At 42.4% G+C, this 20787-nt stretch overlaps 1 protein-coding gene across 7 annotated transcripts in view; it reads right to left on the bottom strand.

Moving 5' to 3' along the window:
* LOC146863653 (putative E3 ubiquitin-protein ligase HERC1) overlaps window positions 1–20787 on the bottom strand; it is a 1482062-nt gene that overhangs the window by 236240 nt on the left and 1225035 nt on the right. For all 7 annotated transcript variants that reach the window (XM_085627737.1, XM_085627739.1, XM_085627735.1 and 4 more), the window contains 2 exons: window positions 9869–10050; window positions 1711–1866 (listed from right to left, as the gene is read on the bottom strand). In XM_085627737.1, the coding sequence (XP_085483863.1) occupies window positions 1711–1866; window positions 9869–10050 (338 nt within the window). The remainder of the gene's footprint in view (window positions 1–1710; window positions 1867–9868; window positions 10051–20787) is intronic.

Raw genomic sequence — 20787 nt, 5'->3', positions numbered from 1 at the left:
GAGCGTCAGTGTGGGATGAACGGTCAGGAACCAGAGAAAAGATAAACACAACTTGGGGGCAAAGAATTGCAGACAATTCTAGAACTTCTAACTTTCCTCTAGTACACAAACATGGTGTAGGTATCATTTACCTCAGCCTCTGCTCCAGCACACATCTAGGGCATGTATGTGTCCTCCCCACTGCTGTTTAAGTGTGTTTTGTCTATTACAGTTGCCTGGCCAATGAAACTCTATAAAACTAAATGGTTGACTAATAGCTTTGTTAAAAAACCCTGACAATCCTAGATGTCATTTCATGATCATTGACCACTGCTCGACCTAACGAGCTGATGTGCAATAGACATCGCTCAAAAGCAATAAAGGTAGTCATACAACAAACTGTCCATCCAAGGCTACAAAAATTAGACATATCGAAAGTGCACTGTATATTGGGTCCTATTTCCTAACTCCCTGCACTACTTGCTCAGCATTCTTTTTTCTCGCTCGCAGTACCTCTTCCCCTCTCCTATACCTTGCCCCTCGGGGGCCCTCTCTCTTTCCCTCTGATCTTCCCTTATTGCCCCTCTGTTCCTGTTAGAGTTGGTTTGATTATCTCTGCCCTGCGTACATGCCGAAGTCCTATCATAGCCTTTTCTTGTTACAGCTGTCACATTACACGGCCGGCCCCAGTGTGGGTTGTAGGCGACTTGCTGTGTAATCCAACATAACTGCAATGGCAAATGATGCCTTCTCTATGCATATTGAACGCTAGCCAAATCATGCAGCCGGCCCGTTCCAGGGTTGTAGGCGTATTGCTGTACTCATGATACCACTCCTTCTCTTCTAAAATAAAAAGAGTTTGAACGAAAAAATCCTGACAAAACCAATAGGCTGTGATGTTTACAGTATAAGGCGTTAATCTGTTGATTGAGGTTTGGTGTACAATTTAGGCAGTCAAGATAAGTACTACACTTCAGATGAGTGTGAGCAGGGGTTGTTAGTGCCATGCATTCATAACCCTCTACATAAGCATCGTTTGAGTGGAGTACTAGTGTAGCTGTTGAACACTATACTTGTATAGTAGTCTCCAGTTTCAGCCACTTTCTACAAAGGGGGTGCAAATAAAACAACTTGGAACATCTGATGAAAACGATATTTGTGCTCGATTCTTGTTGGGCCCATATATATTAGATAAGCCCAAATGACCAAAAGGTGGAACAAAACCCATTTACCTTTGTGTACAGAGTGCTTTCATGGCTCATCAAGATAGATGTGGAGACTGAATAGAAGATTTGTTGTTTTAGCAGGCAAGAGAATACCTAGGGTTCTCATTACAAGGTCCGTTAGACTCCTTATACAGTAATACTACTCCTATCAATCCAGATACCGTGGGTTGGTTATTCCCAGGCAATTCAAAGAGTTAAGGGTGTCAAGAGTGGTCACATCTTAAACTTTCCCGTACCCTTTAAGGACTACAGCTTCTATATCTCTATTTTTCCTATTTCCTTTGGTCTATTTGACCTGATATTCACAAAGCTTATGAAGTGGGTGTGATCCTATAATGAGAGATATCTAACCTTTGAACTGAAACTTTGGGCTATACAAGTATGGGCCAGCCTGTCGCTGCAGCACCCATGTGGCCTCCAGGTACATGTAAGATGCTGTGCATACCTGTCTGAGTGGGACTAGTCATTATGGTGTGCACAGCCTAGGAAGTTGCAAACTTCTTACCTGTCCAACGTGATGCCCTTCTAGTGCTGTCACCCTTTCCGGCAAAAGTCTGTTGGCAGTGCCCCTCAGCCCTAGCCTGCCATACTCTGCACCACCAAAGGTGAAGAGTTTTCCGCTGGCAGTCACCACAGCGCTATGTTTAAATCCACAGGAAAACTGCATGGGGGAGACAAGAAAGAGAAGAGTAAAGATCAGCATGGAAAAAGCAGAGGAATTTACAAAGAACCAATTAAACAGTTAGTCACACCCACATCCTACATTGACCATCAGACTTCTGGATGAGAAGCCTCAGTAGCCACACTAATACCATAATGTTGGTCACTTTAAAATATCTGTAGCCAAACCTGCAGAGGCTATTTCAGAGTATTAGCAAAATGTGTTTCAGTAATGGTGAAAGTGTTGTGTAAGAAGCTGGCAAGTACAGTGTAAGAGACTCTAATACTGTGCAAGAAACTCTTTAATATTGTGAAAGAGACTAACAGGTTCTAGGTGAGAAGCTGTTCAGTACTTTGTAAGAGGCTATCAAAGTACTTTGTAACAGGCTCTCTTTAATAGTGGGTAAGAGACTATCAAGTATTGTGTAAGAGGCTTTTTAATATTGTGCAAGAGACTGTTGAGTTCTGTGTAAAAGACTCTCAAGTACTGTTTAGGACACTCTAATACTTTGAAAGAGACAGCCAAGTATTGTGCCAGAGATTATCAAAAATTGTATAGGAGTTTCGTTAATACAATGGAAGATACTATCAAGTACTGTGTAAGAGACTCTCTAGTGGTAAAAGAAGCTGACAAGTACTGTGCAACAGACGTTCAAGCTGTGTGTAAGAGACTCCCTAATATTGTATAAGAAACTGTTAAGTGCTGAGTAAGAGATTTATAAGTTCTCTACAAGAGACTGTGAAGTACTGTGCAACAGACTATCAAGTCCTTCATAAGTGACTGTCAAGTATAGAGTAAGAGGCATTTAAGTACTGTGTAGGAGACTGTTGAGTAATTTATAAGAGACGTTCAAGTACTATGTTAGAGACTCTGATACTATGTAAAAAATCATCAAATATTTTTGAGAGGATATAAAGTATTGTGCAAGAGACTCTTTATTACTACATAAGAAACTGTGAAGTACTGTGTAAGATACTGAAGTACTGTGTAAGAGGCTGTAATGTGCTGGGAAATAGACTATTAAGTGTTGTGTAACATGCTGACAAGTATTGTATACAACACTGTGAAGTATTCTGTAAGAGACTCTTAAATATTCAGCAAGAGCCTGTCAACTACTGTATAATAAACTGTCAAGTATTGTGTAAGAGCTTGTTGAGTTCCCTGTAAGAGACTGACAACTATTGTGTAATAGACTCTAAAGTATTGTGTAAGAGATCGTCGAGTTCTGTGTAACAAACAGACTGTTAAGCACTGCATAAGAGACTTTCAACAACTGGCAAAGTAACTCTAATACTGTGTAAGAGACTATCAACTACTGTGTAAGCGACTGTTCAGTGTGTGTTAGAGAATGAGAAGTGTTGTTTAAGAGACTGTCAAGTACTGTGTAATCGACTATCAAGTACTGCATGTGAGACAGTCTAATACTGTGGACGAGCCCATCAATTACTGTGTTAGACACTGACATTTATTGTATGAGAATCCCTAAAAAGTCAAGTAACATGCAAAAGACTCTTTACTACTGAGCAAAAGGCTATCAAGTACTGTGTACTAGACTCTTTAATACTGGTAAGAGTCTGTCAAGTGCTGTGTAATAGACTTTTAATACTGTGTAAAAGACTGCCAAATACAGTGTAAGAAATTGCCGAGCACGGTAAGAGACTCTTTAATACTGCGTAAGAAGCTGTCAAGTATGGTTTAAGAGACTCTTTAATAACCGTGTAAGAAATTCTAATGCTAGGTAAGAAACTGCAATACTGTGTAAGAGACTGTTCAGTACTGTCCGGGAGACTGTCCAGTATTGTGTAAGAGACTTTTAAGTGCTGTGTAATAGACTGCAAGTCGTGTGCAAGAGACCGTCAAGTACTGTGCTAAAGACTGTCAATTGTTGTAAGAAGATCTTTAATACTACGTAAGAGAATGTCAAGTATTGTATAAGTGACCATCAAGTACTGTGTAAACGACTATCAAGTACTGCATATGAGACAGTCTAATACTGTGGACGAGACCATCAAATACTGTGTTAGACACTGCCATTTATTGTATAAGAGGATCCCTAAAAAGTCAAGTAACGTGCAAAAGACTCTTTAACACTGAGCAAAAGGCTATCAAGTACTGTGTACTAGACTCTTTAATACTGTGTAAGAGACTGTCAAATATAGTGTAAGAGAATGTCAAATACAGTGTAAGAGAATGCCAAGTTCTGTGTAAGAAATTGCCGAGCATGGTAAGAGACTCTTTAATACTGTGTAAGAAACTGTCAATACTGTGTAAGAGACTGTTGAGTACTGTCCGGGACACTGTCCAGTATTGTGTAAGGGACTGTCATGTACTGTGTAATAGGCTGCAAGTATTGTACAAGAGACCATCAAGTACTGTTTTAGAGACTGTCAAGTATTTTGTAAGAAGCTCTTTAATACTGCATAAGCGAATGTCAAGTATTGTGTAAGAGACTATCATGTACTGTGTAATCGACTGTCAAGTACTGCACATGAGACAGTCTAATACTGTGGACAAGACCATCACATACTGTGTTAGACACTGCCATTTATTGTATAAGAGGATCCCTAAAAAGTCAAGTAACGTGCAAAAGACTCTTCAATACTGAGCAAAAGGCTATCAAGTACTGTGTACTAGACTCTTTAATACTGTGTAAGAGACTGTCAAATATAGTGTAAGAGAATGTCAAATACAGTGTAAGAGAATGCCAAGTTCTGTGTAAGAAATTGCAGAGCATGGTAAGAGACTCTTTAATACTGTGTCAGAAACTGTCAATACTGTGTAAGAGACTGTTGAGTACTGTCCGGGACACTGTCCAGTATTGTGTAAGGGACTGTCATGTACTGTGTAATAGACTGCAAGTATTGTACAAGAGACCGTCAAGTACTGTTTTAGAGACTGTCAAGTATTTTGTAAGAGGCTTTTTAATACTGCATGGGAGAATGTCAAGTACTGTGTAAGAGACCATCAAGTACTGTGTAACAGACTGTCAAGGATGGTGTAAGAGACTATCAAGTACTGTGTAGGAGACATTTGAATATGTGTAACAGACTGACACAAGTATGGTGTAAGAGAGTGTCGAACACAAATAAGACATGCTTTCATACTGTCTAGAAGACTGTCAAGTACAGTGTAAAAGAGCATTTAATACAGTGTAACAGACTGTCACATACTGTACAAGAGACCGTCAACTACTTGGTAGCAGAAACTCTCTATGCCGGGTAAGAAACTTTTAAGTACTGTATAGGAGATTCTTTAAAACTGTGTAAGGAACTGTCAAGTACTGTGTAAGAGACTGACACATTCTGTATAAGAGACTACCAAGGACAGTGAAAGAGGCAGTCACATGCTGTGGAAAAGACTGTTGAGTACTGCATAGGATGGGTGTCTAATACTGCGTAAGAGACCCTCGAGGATCATGAAAAAAACTGTCGGGTATTGTGTAAGATCATGTTTAGTACCATGTAAGAAACTCTCAAATATGGTGTAAGAACCTCACATATACTCTGTAACAGACTGTCAAGTACTGTGCAATATAAGTTAATTAAAAACTGCAAAAAGAGATGAGACTCTCTAATAATGTGTAAGAGAATATCAAATACAGTGGAAAAGTCTGACAAGTACTGTGGAAGATATTCTAATACTGTATAAGAAACTATCACGTACTGTGTAAAAGACTGTCGAGGACTGTTTAAGAAACTGGCAAGTACTGTCTAAGGGACTGTCAAGTACCGTGTAAAAGACTGTCAAGTACTGTGTAAGTGACTGCTGAGTATTATGTATGAGACTGTCGTCTTATAAGACACTCTTTAATACTGTGCAAGAGGCTATCGAGTACTATGAAAGGGACTGTTGAGTGCTGTGCAAGAGACTGTCATGTACTGTGTAAGAGACTTAGAGACTCTTTAATACTGTGGAAGAGACTGTCAAGTATAATTTAAGACAATCTTTAATACAGTGTAAGAGGTTGTAAAGTACTGTGTAAAAGACGGTCATGTACAGTGTAAGAGACTGTTGAGTACTATGTAAAAGACTGTCAACTACTGTGTAGTAGACTTCCAAGTACTGTGTAAGATACTCTTTAATTCTGTGTAAGTGACTCTTCAATACTGTGTAAGATAGAGTCAAGTACTGTGTAAAAGACTGTCGAGGACTGTGTAAGAAACTGACAAGTACTTTGTAAAAGAATTTCGAGGACTGTGTAAGAAACTGCCAAGTACTGGCTAAGGAACTGTCAAGTACTGTGTAAGAGGCTGTCAAGTACTGTGTAAGAGGCTGTCAAGTACAATGTAAGAGGCTGTCGAGGGCTGTGTAAGAGACTGTCAAGTGGTGTCTAAGAGACTCAAAGATGCTTCAATACAGTGTAAGAGACTGTAAGTGACTGCTGCAAACTATATATATATAAGACTGTCATTGTATAAGACGCTCTTTAATACTGTGCAAGAGGCTATCGAGTACTATGAAAGGGACTGTTGAATGCTGTGCAAGAGACTGTCAAAAACTGTGTAAGAGACTTAGAGACTCTTTAATAGTGTGTAAGATTATGTCAAATACTGTGGAAGAGACTGTCAAGTATTGTGTGAGACAATCTTCAATACTGTGTAAGTACCTCTTCAAGACTTTGTAAGAGATGGTCAAGTACTGTACAAGAGTGACTGTTAAATATTATGTTAGACTGTCAAGTACTTTGTCAGAGACTGCATCCTACATTTCCAGTATCCTTGTACATACGTATTTCAAAGGAATTGCAAGTTAAGTTACTTCAGTATATGGCAATGCAAAACAAATAAAGCTTTAAAAAATGATGAAAAGAGAAGCACTAAAAAGCAAGTTTTTGGGGCACTGAGGCACAGAGAAAGCTCTGTTTGGAGACAAGACTTCCAGCGGTTACTGTGGTGGATGTAATGGGAAGGCACGAGAATGACTGAACAAAATATAGAGGGGACTCTCTCTGTTCATGCCTGGTCTATGAGAGTCCATTGCTGTGCCAGCCACCCAGACAGCCAAATGCAGTCTGGCACTGGCCATAGGCAGGTCAAAGGGTAGCTGGTGATACATTGCCAGCTCTCAGATCAGAACAAAACCGCCTAACAATAACAATTCTACATCTAATGGTAAATATTTATTTCAAACATTTAAGTTGAGCCCAACTTGTGATATACATACACTAAGGGCTTAATTTATGGGGTTTGGCGTAGGGCAGCACAGCAAGTCACCTTGCTAAGCTACCCTACATCAAAGTGAAAAGACAGGAATGCCCCATATTTCTCCTCATTGCGAGGTGAGGCGTAAGGTTTTGGGGCATCTCCAGGTTTACATTGTTTTTTAAATCTGGGGAAGCGTTAAATCCACAGGTGTTGCATGGGAAACCCCACTGCAATGCCATGGAATGCATTCCTAAGACAGAGTAAGGCAACTCCATATCTTTGAGGCCAATCAAAGCCATGCAAAGTGGTTTTGCGTGACCTCATAAATATGATTTTGTAGTTTGTGCTGCCGGAGCGTCCCAAAAAGGGACGCTCCGGTGGTGCAAGGGGCTCATAAATATGCCCCCAAATGTATTTTTCATCCTCTTTTTAATCATTGTTTTTTAATGATATGCTTATTTTAATCCACACACTTCTTCTTATATTAACAATAAATGTTGCATAAAAATATACATAAATATACAAAAAAATTACTTCTACAGGGCTATACAAACCCTTCTCCACACAGCATAGTATGAAAAAACACACACACATACACACACACACAAATTTACACACACACACCTACACCTACACCTACACCTACAAATGTACACACGCACACACACACCCTTATGCGAGAAGAATCTATCAAGAATAAACAGCGTATCCTCTGATCTTCATCTGTAGGCTTAGACGTTGTTGATTAACCAGACCAGATTACAGAAGAGTGCCTGGGGAGGAAGACGTCCCAGCTATATGGTGAGATAACTGTTACTGCCCCCCAAGCAGGGAATCTTGGGAGCCCTCTGCTGTGCGCCTTGGGGCCCAGCAAATTAAAACTGCATCCAATTACAGATCATTAGTGACTATAAGAAATGATTGACTACCTTCTTCTTCACCAGAGAGGTTCCATAAAGACCACCTAATATTTTCGCCCATAGGGGGAAGGTGATTTTTAATAGAAGATGCCCAAAGGCCTAGAGATCCTCTTTATTTCCGATACTTAAGGGAAGAACAGCCAGAGCTGAAACACCCAGGGACTGTGTATGCTGTGTCACTGGGGCCTCTTTTGTGAGTCGTACTGTGAAATGCTCTCTGATCTAAGGGCCTGATGTAGAGTTTGGCAGATGGATACTCCGTCACAAGCATGATGCTTGTCCTGTCTGCCATGTCAGAAGTGACAAAGGATATATTGCGCTTGTAATGTGGCAGATGGGATATCAGCCACATTTGTGATGGAGGAACCCATCCTCCAAACGCCAAATCATGCTCTAACAGTGAAGGTAAGGTGGCATACTATTGTGACGTTGGTGAAGGAGGCAACACCTTTTAAAGTTACAACCAGGTTAGCGGTGGAAGCAAGTTACATGAGTATCAGAGGTGAAACCACTAGGCAGGGTGACAACCACAAAGTAACAAGGGAAGGCCGAATGCTGAATCCCCACAGCTGGAGGTATTCACAGGGCAGGTGAATGTAGCACAACAGGTGTAGTGGGGTAACCCAAGGCAGCCCCTACCCCAAATATGGAAAGGTAGGGGATTCTCTCAAGCCCTCTCTGGGGAGAAGGAAGTAGGCAGTTTGTGATTCTTTTTACTGAATGTGGCCCAGTCTTGCAGGGCACACACTAGTTGGGGCTTTATTGTCCAATGATATCAGTCTGCACCTGAAGGAGTGCTCCCCCATGGACGTAGAGTTTGTGATGATCTGGTTATGTTGGGGGTCAACTGACATAAGGAAGCATCATCGCAGACTTCCCCATTTACTTCCTGTAGCCAAAAGTTTTCTTGGCGAATCCAACCTGGGCTAGGCCTTTTCTAGGCTCCGGCCTCCAGCAGTTGTTTTATGTGACCCAGAAGCTCTCCTGATGGAGCCAGGTTCCCTTCCTGCTTAGCTGCTCCAGAGCTGTGATACAGAATGTGCTGCTCTTGTATATGCCCAGGGTCGGGGGGAAGTTGGATGTCACAAACTGGGTTTACTCCAACTTGGTCTGACCTTTGAAAGTTGTGGGAGTGATGTTGGCCAATGAAAATGATGGTAGGCCAGTGGCTTCTACTTCAGCAGCTAAATATACCCAAGGGACATCCCCCTGTACACAGATGAGACACAGCGGGCAGCAGAGTGAGACACTAAAATGAAACATTTATGTTATCCCATATCTCAGTCAGCAATAAAAGATGCTTTGTTTAGCAATAGATGAAGCACAGCCGACCCCAGGATGCTGCTGACTAGATAACAGCAAACTTTATTTGGACACACATGAGACACCACAGTCAGCAGGAGAGCAAGTTTCAGATATTTTTAGATGAGGCATGGCACATGTGTACCAGGGCAGACAGGTTAGCTTTAGTATCCGCAGAAGCAGGCAGAGCTTCACTCAGCCACCCGCTGGTGCTCCAAAGTCAATCTGGAACAGTACAAGACTTTTTTTACTCCAAGGGTAAAGTGACATTGTACCACCTCTCCCCATGGTACGGGGCTATTACTGATGGTACTAAGGAACATCTGACACCCCTTTGCTTCGCAGCTAACATCATAGATGGAGTCAATAGGACAAGCTTTATCAAGCCACAGATCAGGCACATTAAACAGCAGGACAAACTAATTTAGACACAGATCAGTCACAGCACAGTCAGATGAAAAGTGAGATGTTGTATCTCAGATTAAGCACCACATAATCCATAGAGTTTGAGACGCAGATACTTTAAAATAAACTACTGGATGTGTAGAGCAGGGTCCTATAAACAGTGAAACCTACTTAAAGTGCCAAGCAGTCACAGGCCTTCAGGTAGGCCCTCAGGAACCAGGAGATACTCACCTGGGTCACTTCCTCGCCCTGGAATATCTCAATCAGCCGGGGCCTGCGTTGTCGCTCACTGTTCCCGTGACCAAGTTTGCCATAATCTCCGTCTCCCCAGCTGAAGACCTCTCCGCTGTCAGTCAGCGCCAGAGAATGGCCATCAGAGCCACAGGATGTTGCGATTTGGGTAACAACACAGCCTGCAAGAAGAAGATCATTGTGAAACAGAAAGGGCTATATATACAAAATACCCAGAACTGTCTTGATTGGAAAATAAATATGTTTTTCAATTACACTGAACCCAACCATCACAAGTGTTCTGAAGTCTTCATGCCACAATGTGATATACCTTAACAGGACCTCATCATGAACCCACTACGATGGCAGAACCATAACATCAGAACTGTGCAGGAAATGCACATAGAGTCAACACAGCTATACACACAATACTATGCCAGAGGTTTCCTTTAGAGATTCACCTGACACACAGCAAGACAGTGTAGCAAGTCACAGATATTCTAAAATCCCATGTTGTGTGAGAAGCCACCTTCTCCTGCACTCTGCATGAGATCACACATGCCCAGCACCCATTGGTAGCAGTTACGTGTGAGGTGCATCAAGGACATACAAGCATGCCTGGAATGCAGCTGCACATACAATGCAAAGAGTAGTTACAAACTCAGAGGTAACTTAACTTCTGCCTTCTATTGCACCTTCATTCAGATGTATCGTTCCATGCAGTCCTGGCATCCACAAGTCAGCTTCTGAAGAGAGTCAAACTGCCATGGCATTGGGATCCAAAGGATGTCAGAGGCAGGTGTTGTGGACACTGTCCTGCTCCTACCACAGGAAATGTGTAAGGCTTGGGCTCCAGGGTCCGCTGTGTGCATCAGCACATTAAGAACATTGCTGGTAGACTCCGGAGGGTTCACAGCAGAACAGAGAATGTAATGTATTTGTAGGAAGCTGGCTCTCTATATAGTGTATTAAAAAGAAGTACACTGTGCAGAGTCCAGAGAATCCTCATATGGTACACAGAGGTAAAAGCAGATCATTTCAGTGCTCTTTTTGTGGTAGTGTGGGCGAGCAGTTAGGCTTATCAGAGGGCAGTGCTAAGCATCTGTTGTACTCACAGAGGCAATAAATGAGACACAAACTCAAGAATAAATCTGAGACCAATTTGTAAACATAAAGTCGATTTTTATATATTTTTTAACACCAAGAACACAGTTCTAAGCTAAGTACTTTCGGAGTTACGATTTTGCAAAGTTCGGAAATTATATCAATTTTATGTGCAAATACGCACCATAGGCATCAATGGGGAAAAAGAGGAAAAATGCATATGAAATCAGGCAAGGTTTTCATGAAATTCACCTTCTCGTTTTAGGTCGATGTTGGGACCAGGTCCAAAGTTTCAGCAGGGCAAGTTCGGGAGTACTGAGTGCCTTGGAAAGGGAGGCACATGAAAATGCACTGCACAGTTGGACTTGCAGGTAAGCTCGGTGGGTCTCTTTGGAAGGAGGAGGTCACAAGGGCCTGGGGACCATGGGAGCAGAGCTAGTTGGTTGGTGGTGGTGCCGGATGCAGAGATAACAGGTCTAATATACAATAGGGCAACACAATAATCCCCTTGGGACTGGGTATAATCAATCACAAAATACAAATGTCCCTAGAGGAATCATTCAGGTATTATTTCTAATTTCAAAACGTGTCACAAAAGTGAACATAATTTCTCACAGTCAGGGAATTTCTCAAAACACAATGTTATACAAATGGTTACTTTAATCCAGTTTTTTGAGAAAAATATATTCAATTCAACATGTACGGCAACTAAAGTACTACAGATAATATCTATTTGTTTCACAGTAGTAATCTAACACCTTTTGCTTTTATATGCATATGGATGAGAAACACCATATATCAGAGTTAAACAGATTCTTTCATATTGCTTTCATTATGCCTGTTAAGAACATAAATACAAACAAAAAGGTGCAAGAGCGTCGATGTTTCGGTCTCTGACGATTTAGAAGATCCCCGAGGCCATCTTCAGGACGGTAAAGTTGCACAATCAATCTAATGTAATAGAAAAATAATAAAAAAACACATGTATGGAAGAAACCCTGAGTTCAAAGGTATCTTCTGCTCAACACTCAAAAAACACCAGGACTGGTCATCTATAACAGGTCAGCTGGGCGTCATGCGTCTTCAGGCTCCTCGGGATCAGGGGCAGGCAACTCGGAGAGGCGATTTCAGGACAACTGGGCCACTCAGGAAGTGGGTCTTGGGTGTCTCAAAGTTCCTTGACAGGTGCTTGCTTCAGGTGCTTTGGGAGTCCGGAGTAGACTCTTCCTCTTGGTTTTTACTGGTGCTGATCCGTTTCTCCGGGTATTGGTACACCATGGCTCCAGTAGTTCCTGGTGCCTCCAAACAAGGTGGAGAGGCAGATCTGACCCTCCGGAGCTCTTCTTGCTTCAGTGCTGCATCAAGGTCATTGGGGAGCAGCAAGTCGACAAACCAGGATTTCACTGGATTGGTGCCTACAATGCGCAGGGGAGTTATACCTTCACTCCAAAGGAGCTTCTTGGTGATTTCTTAAAGGGTGGAGGCTTTCTGGGGTTCTTGGAGTCCTTTCAGGGTTCAGGACGACACAGCAGTAGCGATTGTCGAGTCATTCTTACAGCAGGCAGGGTTTGACGCCTTTTCTTTCTGCAGGAGGGCCTCTGTTCTCACGTAGAAGGCCTTCTGTCCTGGTCTTCTTTGATCCGATGAATCTGAGGTTCAGGTCTGGGGAGCCACCTAAATGCTGAATTTAGGGGCATTACAAGGGAGACAGGTAGTATCCAATGGGCTACTTACCTTTTGGGGTGTCTACACCTTCTAGTGACCACTTATTGTGGGAGAGACACTACCTTAGCCCTGATTGGAGGTTTTCTCACCATCTCAAGATGATGGAATTTCAGGAGAGGGGTTCACCACACCTGCCCCATCCTAGGGGTGGTGCAGGCTGAGGGGGGAATCTGCTCCCGTTGCAGGGATTCTGCACATACCCAGAACTATGTGCAGGAAACCAGGACCTCGGTGGGTAGTGGTGTACCAAAATACCCACCTTGGTGCCCAGAACCCCAATCCGACTAGCTATAGTGTCTCATTCATTCTCCGTGCTACAGCAAAGCTACCAATGATTAGATATCCTAGAACATGCTACTCCGTCCCTCTCAGGATACGTGGGAACAAGAACACTCTTTCATTCAAACTCTCGTACTTGTCCACAACATGAGTAAATAGAGCCAAGGGACAGTTTAAATTTTTTATTTTAACTAACGTGCTCTATAATGCAGTATACTAGCCAATACTAGCAGCAATATGTATAAAATCAAACAAATCAGCATTGTTACAATTCCATATAGAACAAAAGGGGAAATCATATTATAATGATGGTGGAAACAGGACTATAGCGCCTTATCACCCTCCCCGTGCTAGAAGCTAGTTTATTATAATTATGGAAGACCTCCAGGCTTTGTCACGGAGACCCCATACCTACGAGTTATGGAGCAGGAATTTACATCACCGGACGAGCACAGCTCTTCTGTCCTGGAAAGCGTTTCTCCAAGTGTGTTAACATGCATGCGAGGCAATATTAAAAGCACCAGATTTCCAGGTTTGCAGCTGTGTTCTATGTTATGGCTAGGGACGTGAGACTGACCAAAGCAAATTAACAGAGCTCATTGTTTTTCGACCTTGAACACGCTGTACAGATGAGAGCAGAGTGTTCAACTAAATATGTGAAATGCAGACAGTTCTCATGTGAAAGCGAGCAAGCAAAGTGTTTACGAGAAATGTGGCATGTAGTAACATGAGCAAAAGCGGCAAAACGGCGGCCAAGCATATACTAACTTATGCTAACTTAGCAATGTCCTCAGGTGTGTCCATATCCTCACTACACCCTCCCCTTGGTCAGTCCATCGGACAGTGGTCTTAAAGAGAACACAGCTTTCAAACAAAGTCTGAGCAAGAATTAAGAGCATATGTATCAATGATACCTTAGATTTGCGGGGAACTTGAGGTCAAAAAGAATAAAAATATAGTTTGTGTCCAAAATGGGCACACACAAAAAAAAAAAAATATCCAGCAAGGATAAGGTGGCTGAGTCAATCCAGCAAGGTGTACGAACAGTAGGTTGCAATAGGTTGCAATAGCCTCCAAGAGGAAGTCATTGTGATTATCAGAAAAAAGTGATTCCACCCAATCAAGCAGAGTGAATGAACATATATGTTCCTCAACAATGGGTGCTTCCATGCGTGATATTCCGTTGTAGGAAATCCTGTGCCGCTGCACAGATATCCCATTCAGCTAGAACTCCCAGCACTGCTGCGCAGGCCATAATTCCAACACCGGAACATTCTTCCTCATGGGCCACTAGGGGACTCATTAGCAGTTATAAATCAGGTGGAGGAAATGCCGTATTGGAGAGGCAAAGATCCAATGCCCATTGAAAGGAGCAATCCAAGCAGTTGAAGACAGGTTGCACGCAAGTGTAATAGACAAAGTGAAAAGATAATCCATAAGCCACACTCAGTGTGGCCAGGGGCAGAGTACCGTAGCATTCAAGCATACGGTTATGGAGCATCTGCAGCCGGTCTTGGCCATGCAGGACCACAGGAAGAGCATCCATTTCGTAGCAGGGAAAGTAACAGCAAACCCAGCAGTTAAGGCAAGCAATGGTGGCAAGCCACAGAAGACGCTGGATAAAAGAGAATGGATAAATGGTAGTATCACACCAAATATAGTTTGGAAAGAGGTCACAAGGCCAGAGCCAACAGCTTTAAAAAAATGAGCAATGCCTGTAGTGTTAGAAACATTGAAGAAAGTGTGAATCAACGCACCGAAATGTAGTGGGAGGTCAGTTTTAAGAAGCGCTTGTACCTCTGTACGGGTATTAGCCACAGGAAGGACGGAGGTCTCACGGGCAGATGTGAGTGAAACTTCTTTTTGGGATAACAATCCACTTATTCTGCTCAACTTGTTGTCGTCTGCCTTCAAGGTCGGAATGGAAGGCTTAATCGAGTTATCGAGCCTCCCGTGTGGGGGTGGAAAAAGCTAATTTTTACAACAAACCACACGCTGTGAAACAGTTACAATGTAAGGGATGCCGGCTAGTATGCTGCAGCATTCTTCATTATTTAAAAGCAAATAACTACAGTTTGCAAGCAGATGAAAGTGGGTGTAATAGCTGGCACGGGTATACCTTTTAAAACACATGCAAGATTCGGGCCGTAAGGTTACAGGAGCCATGCAACTGGATGTTCTTACAAACAAGGGAATTACCTATTGTGGTATCACATGATTCCCCAGTTAGGCATACTTCTTTTTCATGCTGCAAACATCTGTATGTGAAAGATAATGACCAAACTTTGTGAAGAAAAACACTGCCTAAGGGATCGAAGCGGCCTAGTGGATAGTGTTTCATGCATGAGGTATATTTAAACAAGGAAAATGGGAGAGTTATCACCCCATGGATGAGCCAGACAGCTGAGTCTGTTTCTACCACAGAGAATGGTAACAGATCTAACTTTTCAATATGCAAAAGAGAATATGTAGCATCTTTCATGGACTTAAACTACTGTTTTGATGTCAAGTTAAAGGGCAAAAATAACGATGAGGCGTTCAAGCAATCCAAGGAACTTTCCCCATCTTTAGAGTCTGTAAAGTCCACGCAAATTGCATAACTGAACGCAATTGATTTTGACCACGATACAAAACAGAAACATCCTCTTGCACAATGTCAACAACAGATGAAATAAGATTGTCCAATGTGTAAACGCGGGAAGAAAGTGTGTTAATACTATTATCAACAACAGCAAGCACTTTTTCAAGATTAGCCTGATCAATTGCCCTTAAACGTGAAGCTGCTTCAACTTGGGATAGATTCTAGATTTCATTGTAAATTGCATAAATACATCTTTTTGATCTTGGACCAGCAGGTCTTTTTATAAAATCTGTCAAATCAATGTCACCTGATAATAACGACAAATGTTGTTTCACTGAAGCTAGAGTCGAGTGTTGAAACCAATTTTGACATAACTTGTCAACGGAATATGTAGTGTCTGAATGGGAGTTAGCAAAACGAGGATCAGGCCTATCCTGTGTGTAACCAGGAGCCTTGTCATGGAAACGAAGTTGGCAAGTATTTGAACTAGTTTGCCAAACCAACTAACCTAGGGGGTCCAAACTAGAAAAATTAAAGGTGTCATTGTTAAAAAGTAATTGTAATTCAGCCATGGAATAATTAGTACAATTGCTCCAGTTCTGATATGCAGCTAGTGCCAGAATAGCAGGGGCATTCATTTGCTTGGAAGTTGCCAATCCAAAACAAGTAGTTCGATAAATCGATTCATTTAGAAATAGAATCTGTGATGGTATGAGGCATGCGCGATGTAACGCTTCTGTGCCATGCACTTGCCAGGATTTAGAACCCCAAACTGATTTAAGATCAATTGTGGATTTCCACTGATCATAGCCACCCACTGACAATTTATCAATAAAGGATTTCGAATATAATAATTTAGTGCGGTTGAGCATTATTTTAGAATTTGAAGAAAAATGTAATTTAAAATAGAACGACACAGGGTTTGATTTATCAAAGTCGGTAAACTATGTGAATTTTTTCAAAAACGTTTTAGAGCTGCCTTCCAAAGGAGCCGGGCAATGTTCCCATTGTGTATAATTAAATACATTTCTAAACGGATTAGCTTTATGCAGATAATGATGACCATAGTGCTGATAGCAAAACAAATCCGCAGAATTTGCAGTATTCAAATACAAATCTTCAGCATCAAAGGCAGATTAGTATTTCAAATCTGAAAACAAGGATTGTAAGGCTTGTACGTCCCAATCATCAGACCGTATGTTATGTTTCACTACATCACCCATTGAAACACAAAGCACATTTGGCACATGAATTATCTCTGTAGGGCCATGGATTTGAAAATCTACAGCATCCCAAACTATGCCATCTATAACTGGCCAGGCAGTGATGTTGACAAAAGTCTGGTCTCTTTTCATTATGAGAGAAGAAGAGTGCGGAGCCAAAGTTCCATCTACCAGTTTAACAGGAAAGCTTTCAGGAAGGTAGTGACCATTGATTAGAAGGAGAAAAAATGTCACAAAGCCAATGGACATGACCAAAACAATTGCGATGAGCACGAACCAGATGTATGTCCAGGGCGGAACCAAATAAGTTAGTTTAAACCAGGCGACAAAAATAGAAAATTTGGAAGGGGCCTTTGATGATGTGGAATGTGAGTCAAAGGAAAAACGTGATTCATTAATGGCCTCAGGTCGCAAACCAGGTGATGACACTGTAGTGGGATAAGCATATTCAGTGTCTTCATTATGTGTGGAAGATGGCCGGAGCAGCAAAGGATTGTTAACAGAGTCCAGCTCAATGGCGGTGTCATCCTGCGTATTGTTAGTAGTGGGTAAGCCTGGATCTCTCAATACAGTTGTTCTAGAGACCGCTGGCGTGATGCTATTCAGGATCGGCCAGATGTTGTAGGTTGACATTGTCCACTAAGATTTACCTGTTGTCTTTTCAACCAGGAAGAGGTGGTAAAAATGACTGTACAAGTAACCTTCACTCCAAGCACTGGAACAGGTGCATGATCAGAGGGGCCAAACTCTTTCTTGTTCTCCACCTTCTCTCGGACCAGGTCTCCGATTTTGGGTAGCCAGCCGTCTACCGGAATCTGATACGCAGTATCAGTGGGTGAGGGTAAATGTTCCTTTGCAAGACTGTCACGGGTCTCTTGTAGTTTCTATAATACAGTAGAATGATTATCTACGTCAAAGGATGCGGCTGATGCCACCATGTCTAGACCATCAAGGTCTGGCACAAACATTTTCATGCCGAAGAGCATTTCGTATGGGATCCGCCCACCCGGAGATCTTCTAGGGAGAGTATTTAGTGCACGCTGTACGCTATACAAATGGACGAACCAGATCCTGCCAGTCCCTATGACCCTAGCTGTCAAGGATTTCTTTAAGTCATGGTTCATTCGCTCCACAACCGAATTGCCCTCAGGCCTGATAGAAGACAAACAATTGATCTGCACCCCCAAAGACCTTATGGTATCCTTGTACACCTTAGAGGTGAACACTGAACCCTGGTCCAAATGGAAGGTGCCACATGCAAAAATTCCCAGAAAGAAATGCAAATCCCTGATGACAGTTCGGGCATCAGCACTGCGTTGTGGCCAAACCCATAGAAAGCGTGTGAACAAATCAACTGCAACTAAGATAAACTTATAGGAAGTATCTGAAGAAAAAGGACACAACTGAAAGGTTTATTAGAAATGCATAGCTGTGTTTGTGGTGGGCGCATTGCCGTAGACAGCTTAATCTGCTGACAAATGTCACATGAAAGTATGTAATTACGGGTTTGTTTATATAAGCCGCGCCACCAGTAACGCTGCTGCAAGATAGAAACAGTTGCAGACACCCCAGCATGCGCCAAAACCATGCCTTCGTGTGCGGCTGTTATCAGTGAAGGTCTGCGGTTTGTGTTGGGAATCAAACTGTCACCAAAGTTGTTAATTCTTACATATGGAACATTGCCAGGACTTAAATGATAAGAGTATTTGGAAGGGAAACCCTGCAGGTAATTATCTCCCCTCTCTGTAGCAGCTATTGCTGCCAAAATGTCATTTTTCAATCTTATTCATGGATCTTGTAACTGCTGCAACAGAACACGTGGATACTGCTTTTATGGCAGCTTCATCTGCCAAACTGTTGCCAACTGCGTGCACTCCTACACGCTGATGACCAAGAGTATGAATCACCTGTATGAGAGGCAGACGATCTTTAAGATCTGCAACTCAAACCCAAAGCGTTTTATGTTTAATTGCTCTGCCTTTAGAATCATGATAGTCATTTTGAGACCAAAAGAATAAGTTGTTATTGAAAGACTGGACACAGTAATATGAATCGCTTACAATGAAAGTAGTCACTATTGGATCTGCAAACTCCAGAGCTCGTACCAAAGTGCGCAGCTCTGCTAATTGTGCTGTACAGTCTCCTAGTGCCTGTATATGAACAACATTGGACTTCAACTCCCCGTTCACTATGGTACCTGACAGACCGCCGAGTAAGCATGCTTTGACCCGGTTGCCGGCTGTGCTGAACCGGCAGCGTAAATTATACATTGGTACTGCTCAAGGGGGTACATTGACAGAGGAGGAGGATGAACAAATTCATACTGCAAGAACTCCTGTGTACATAATGACGAGTCAAAAATAAACGTGACATCTGGAGAGGTCAAAGATGTGGCACATTGTATCCAAAAGGGATGCAAAGCCTTAGAGTTTGGTACACTTGCCTTTGTCACCGCTTCCAGAGCTGGACATGGTGTTACAACCAAAATCCGTTTCCCTTGTGCCAGTGCGCGTTCCTTTAGGATCGCCATCTGGACAGCCGTCAAAACTTTTTCAATAGAGGAAAACCGCAATTCTGCTGAAGTGTACAAATGTGATTTGTAAGCAATAGGTACTGTGTCTCCTTCATTAAACGTCAAGTAAGTGAAACCCACATGGCTTGGGACGATTCGTATGACCAGGTTAGTATGGTTATCACAGGTCAACAAGAATTTTGATGCAATAAGATCAGACTGCAAAGATTGCAGTATAGTAGAATGTTCCGGAAGCCAGCAGGCTTTTGAAAAAGTAGGTTGTATCAAAGCATACAAAGGCTTGATACGCTGGGCATAATCAGGAATGTATGTTTGAAAGAAATAAAAAAAACAGCAAAGACTGTAACTTTTTCAGTGTAGTCGGAGGGCGCAAACGTGCACATTTTTCCAAGAAGTGAGGTACCAAGCCTCGTCCTTCATTGTTGAGCTCGTAGCCCAAAAACAACACTGTTTACTCTGCAATGTGTGATTTTGCAAAGTTAAATTTGTAACCGTGGTCAGCAAACAAAACTATGATGCGATCCGTGCGACAAAGATGCAGCCATAACTAGTCGTCCGTTCGATAGATATCCTCAACGTACGAGTATGCGTCTTCATCTATGCTGTTTAACAAAGAGACTATAAGGGTGGCAAAAAAAACAGGGTTATTTTGTAGCCCACTGTCGAACGAGTAATTTTTTTTTGTTTCCCACCCGCTGTGAAGGCGGTCCATGGACTGCTTTCAGTTGATAGATTGTGTGTAAAAAAGCCATTAGAAATGTCTAGTGTAGTTTTATATTTTTTACGAGCAAGACTGTCAACTAACGCAGAACTATGGGTATTCTGCACCACACAAGTCTGACAATGTGAGTTCAAATGTCGGTAATCCAACACTCAGCAGTACGACCCATAGGGTTTTGCTACTGTAAATAGAGGATTATTCATTGGTGACACACATGACTCAATTACTCCTTGATACTCTCTAGTTGATCCAGAATATTCGCAACGGGAGCTTCTGCCTCCCACCGGAGGGGATATTGGGTTGTGGCTGTGGCATAGACCGTAATTGTATCTAATGCGGGGGGATTCTTTATCCCAGCCAACCTGCGTGCGGTACAGAGCTGGTGCAAGCACCAAAGCCCACTCCTCTGCAAAAGCCTTTGCTTGCTCCTTGGAGACGTTCTGTGAAAAACTGGGGAGTATAACCTCCTCACCCCTGGGAGCGGCTAGAACAAAAGGCGGCGGCCAATCTTTCTCTGCCAAAAGTATATCATACGAAGAAGTCAGATTTTCCCCAAAAATCCCTTTTATTACACGTTGTATGTCACCTTCAATTCGAAGAACTATATCATAATCTGTCAGTGGGAGCCACTCGGGTGTCAGCTGTTCCAACTGTGATCAATGTTCAGTTGCTGTCGCCTCCAGAAATGGACGCAGTGCTTGCCGCACTATTGTAACCTCCGCTGCGCTGTCTAGCAGCGTTACTGCCCATGTT

This window comes from Triturus cristatus, chromosome 2_1 (genome assembly GCF_964204655.1).
Source record: "Triturus cristatus chromosome 2_1, aTriCri1.1, whole genome shotgun sequence".
Lineage (NCBI taxonomy): Eukaryota > Metazoa > Chordata > Amphibia > Caudata > Salamandridae > Triturus > Triturus cristatus.
This window is presented reverse-complemented; position numbering and strand designations above follow the sequence as displayed.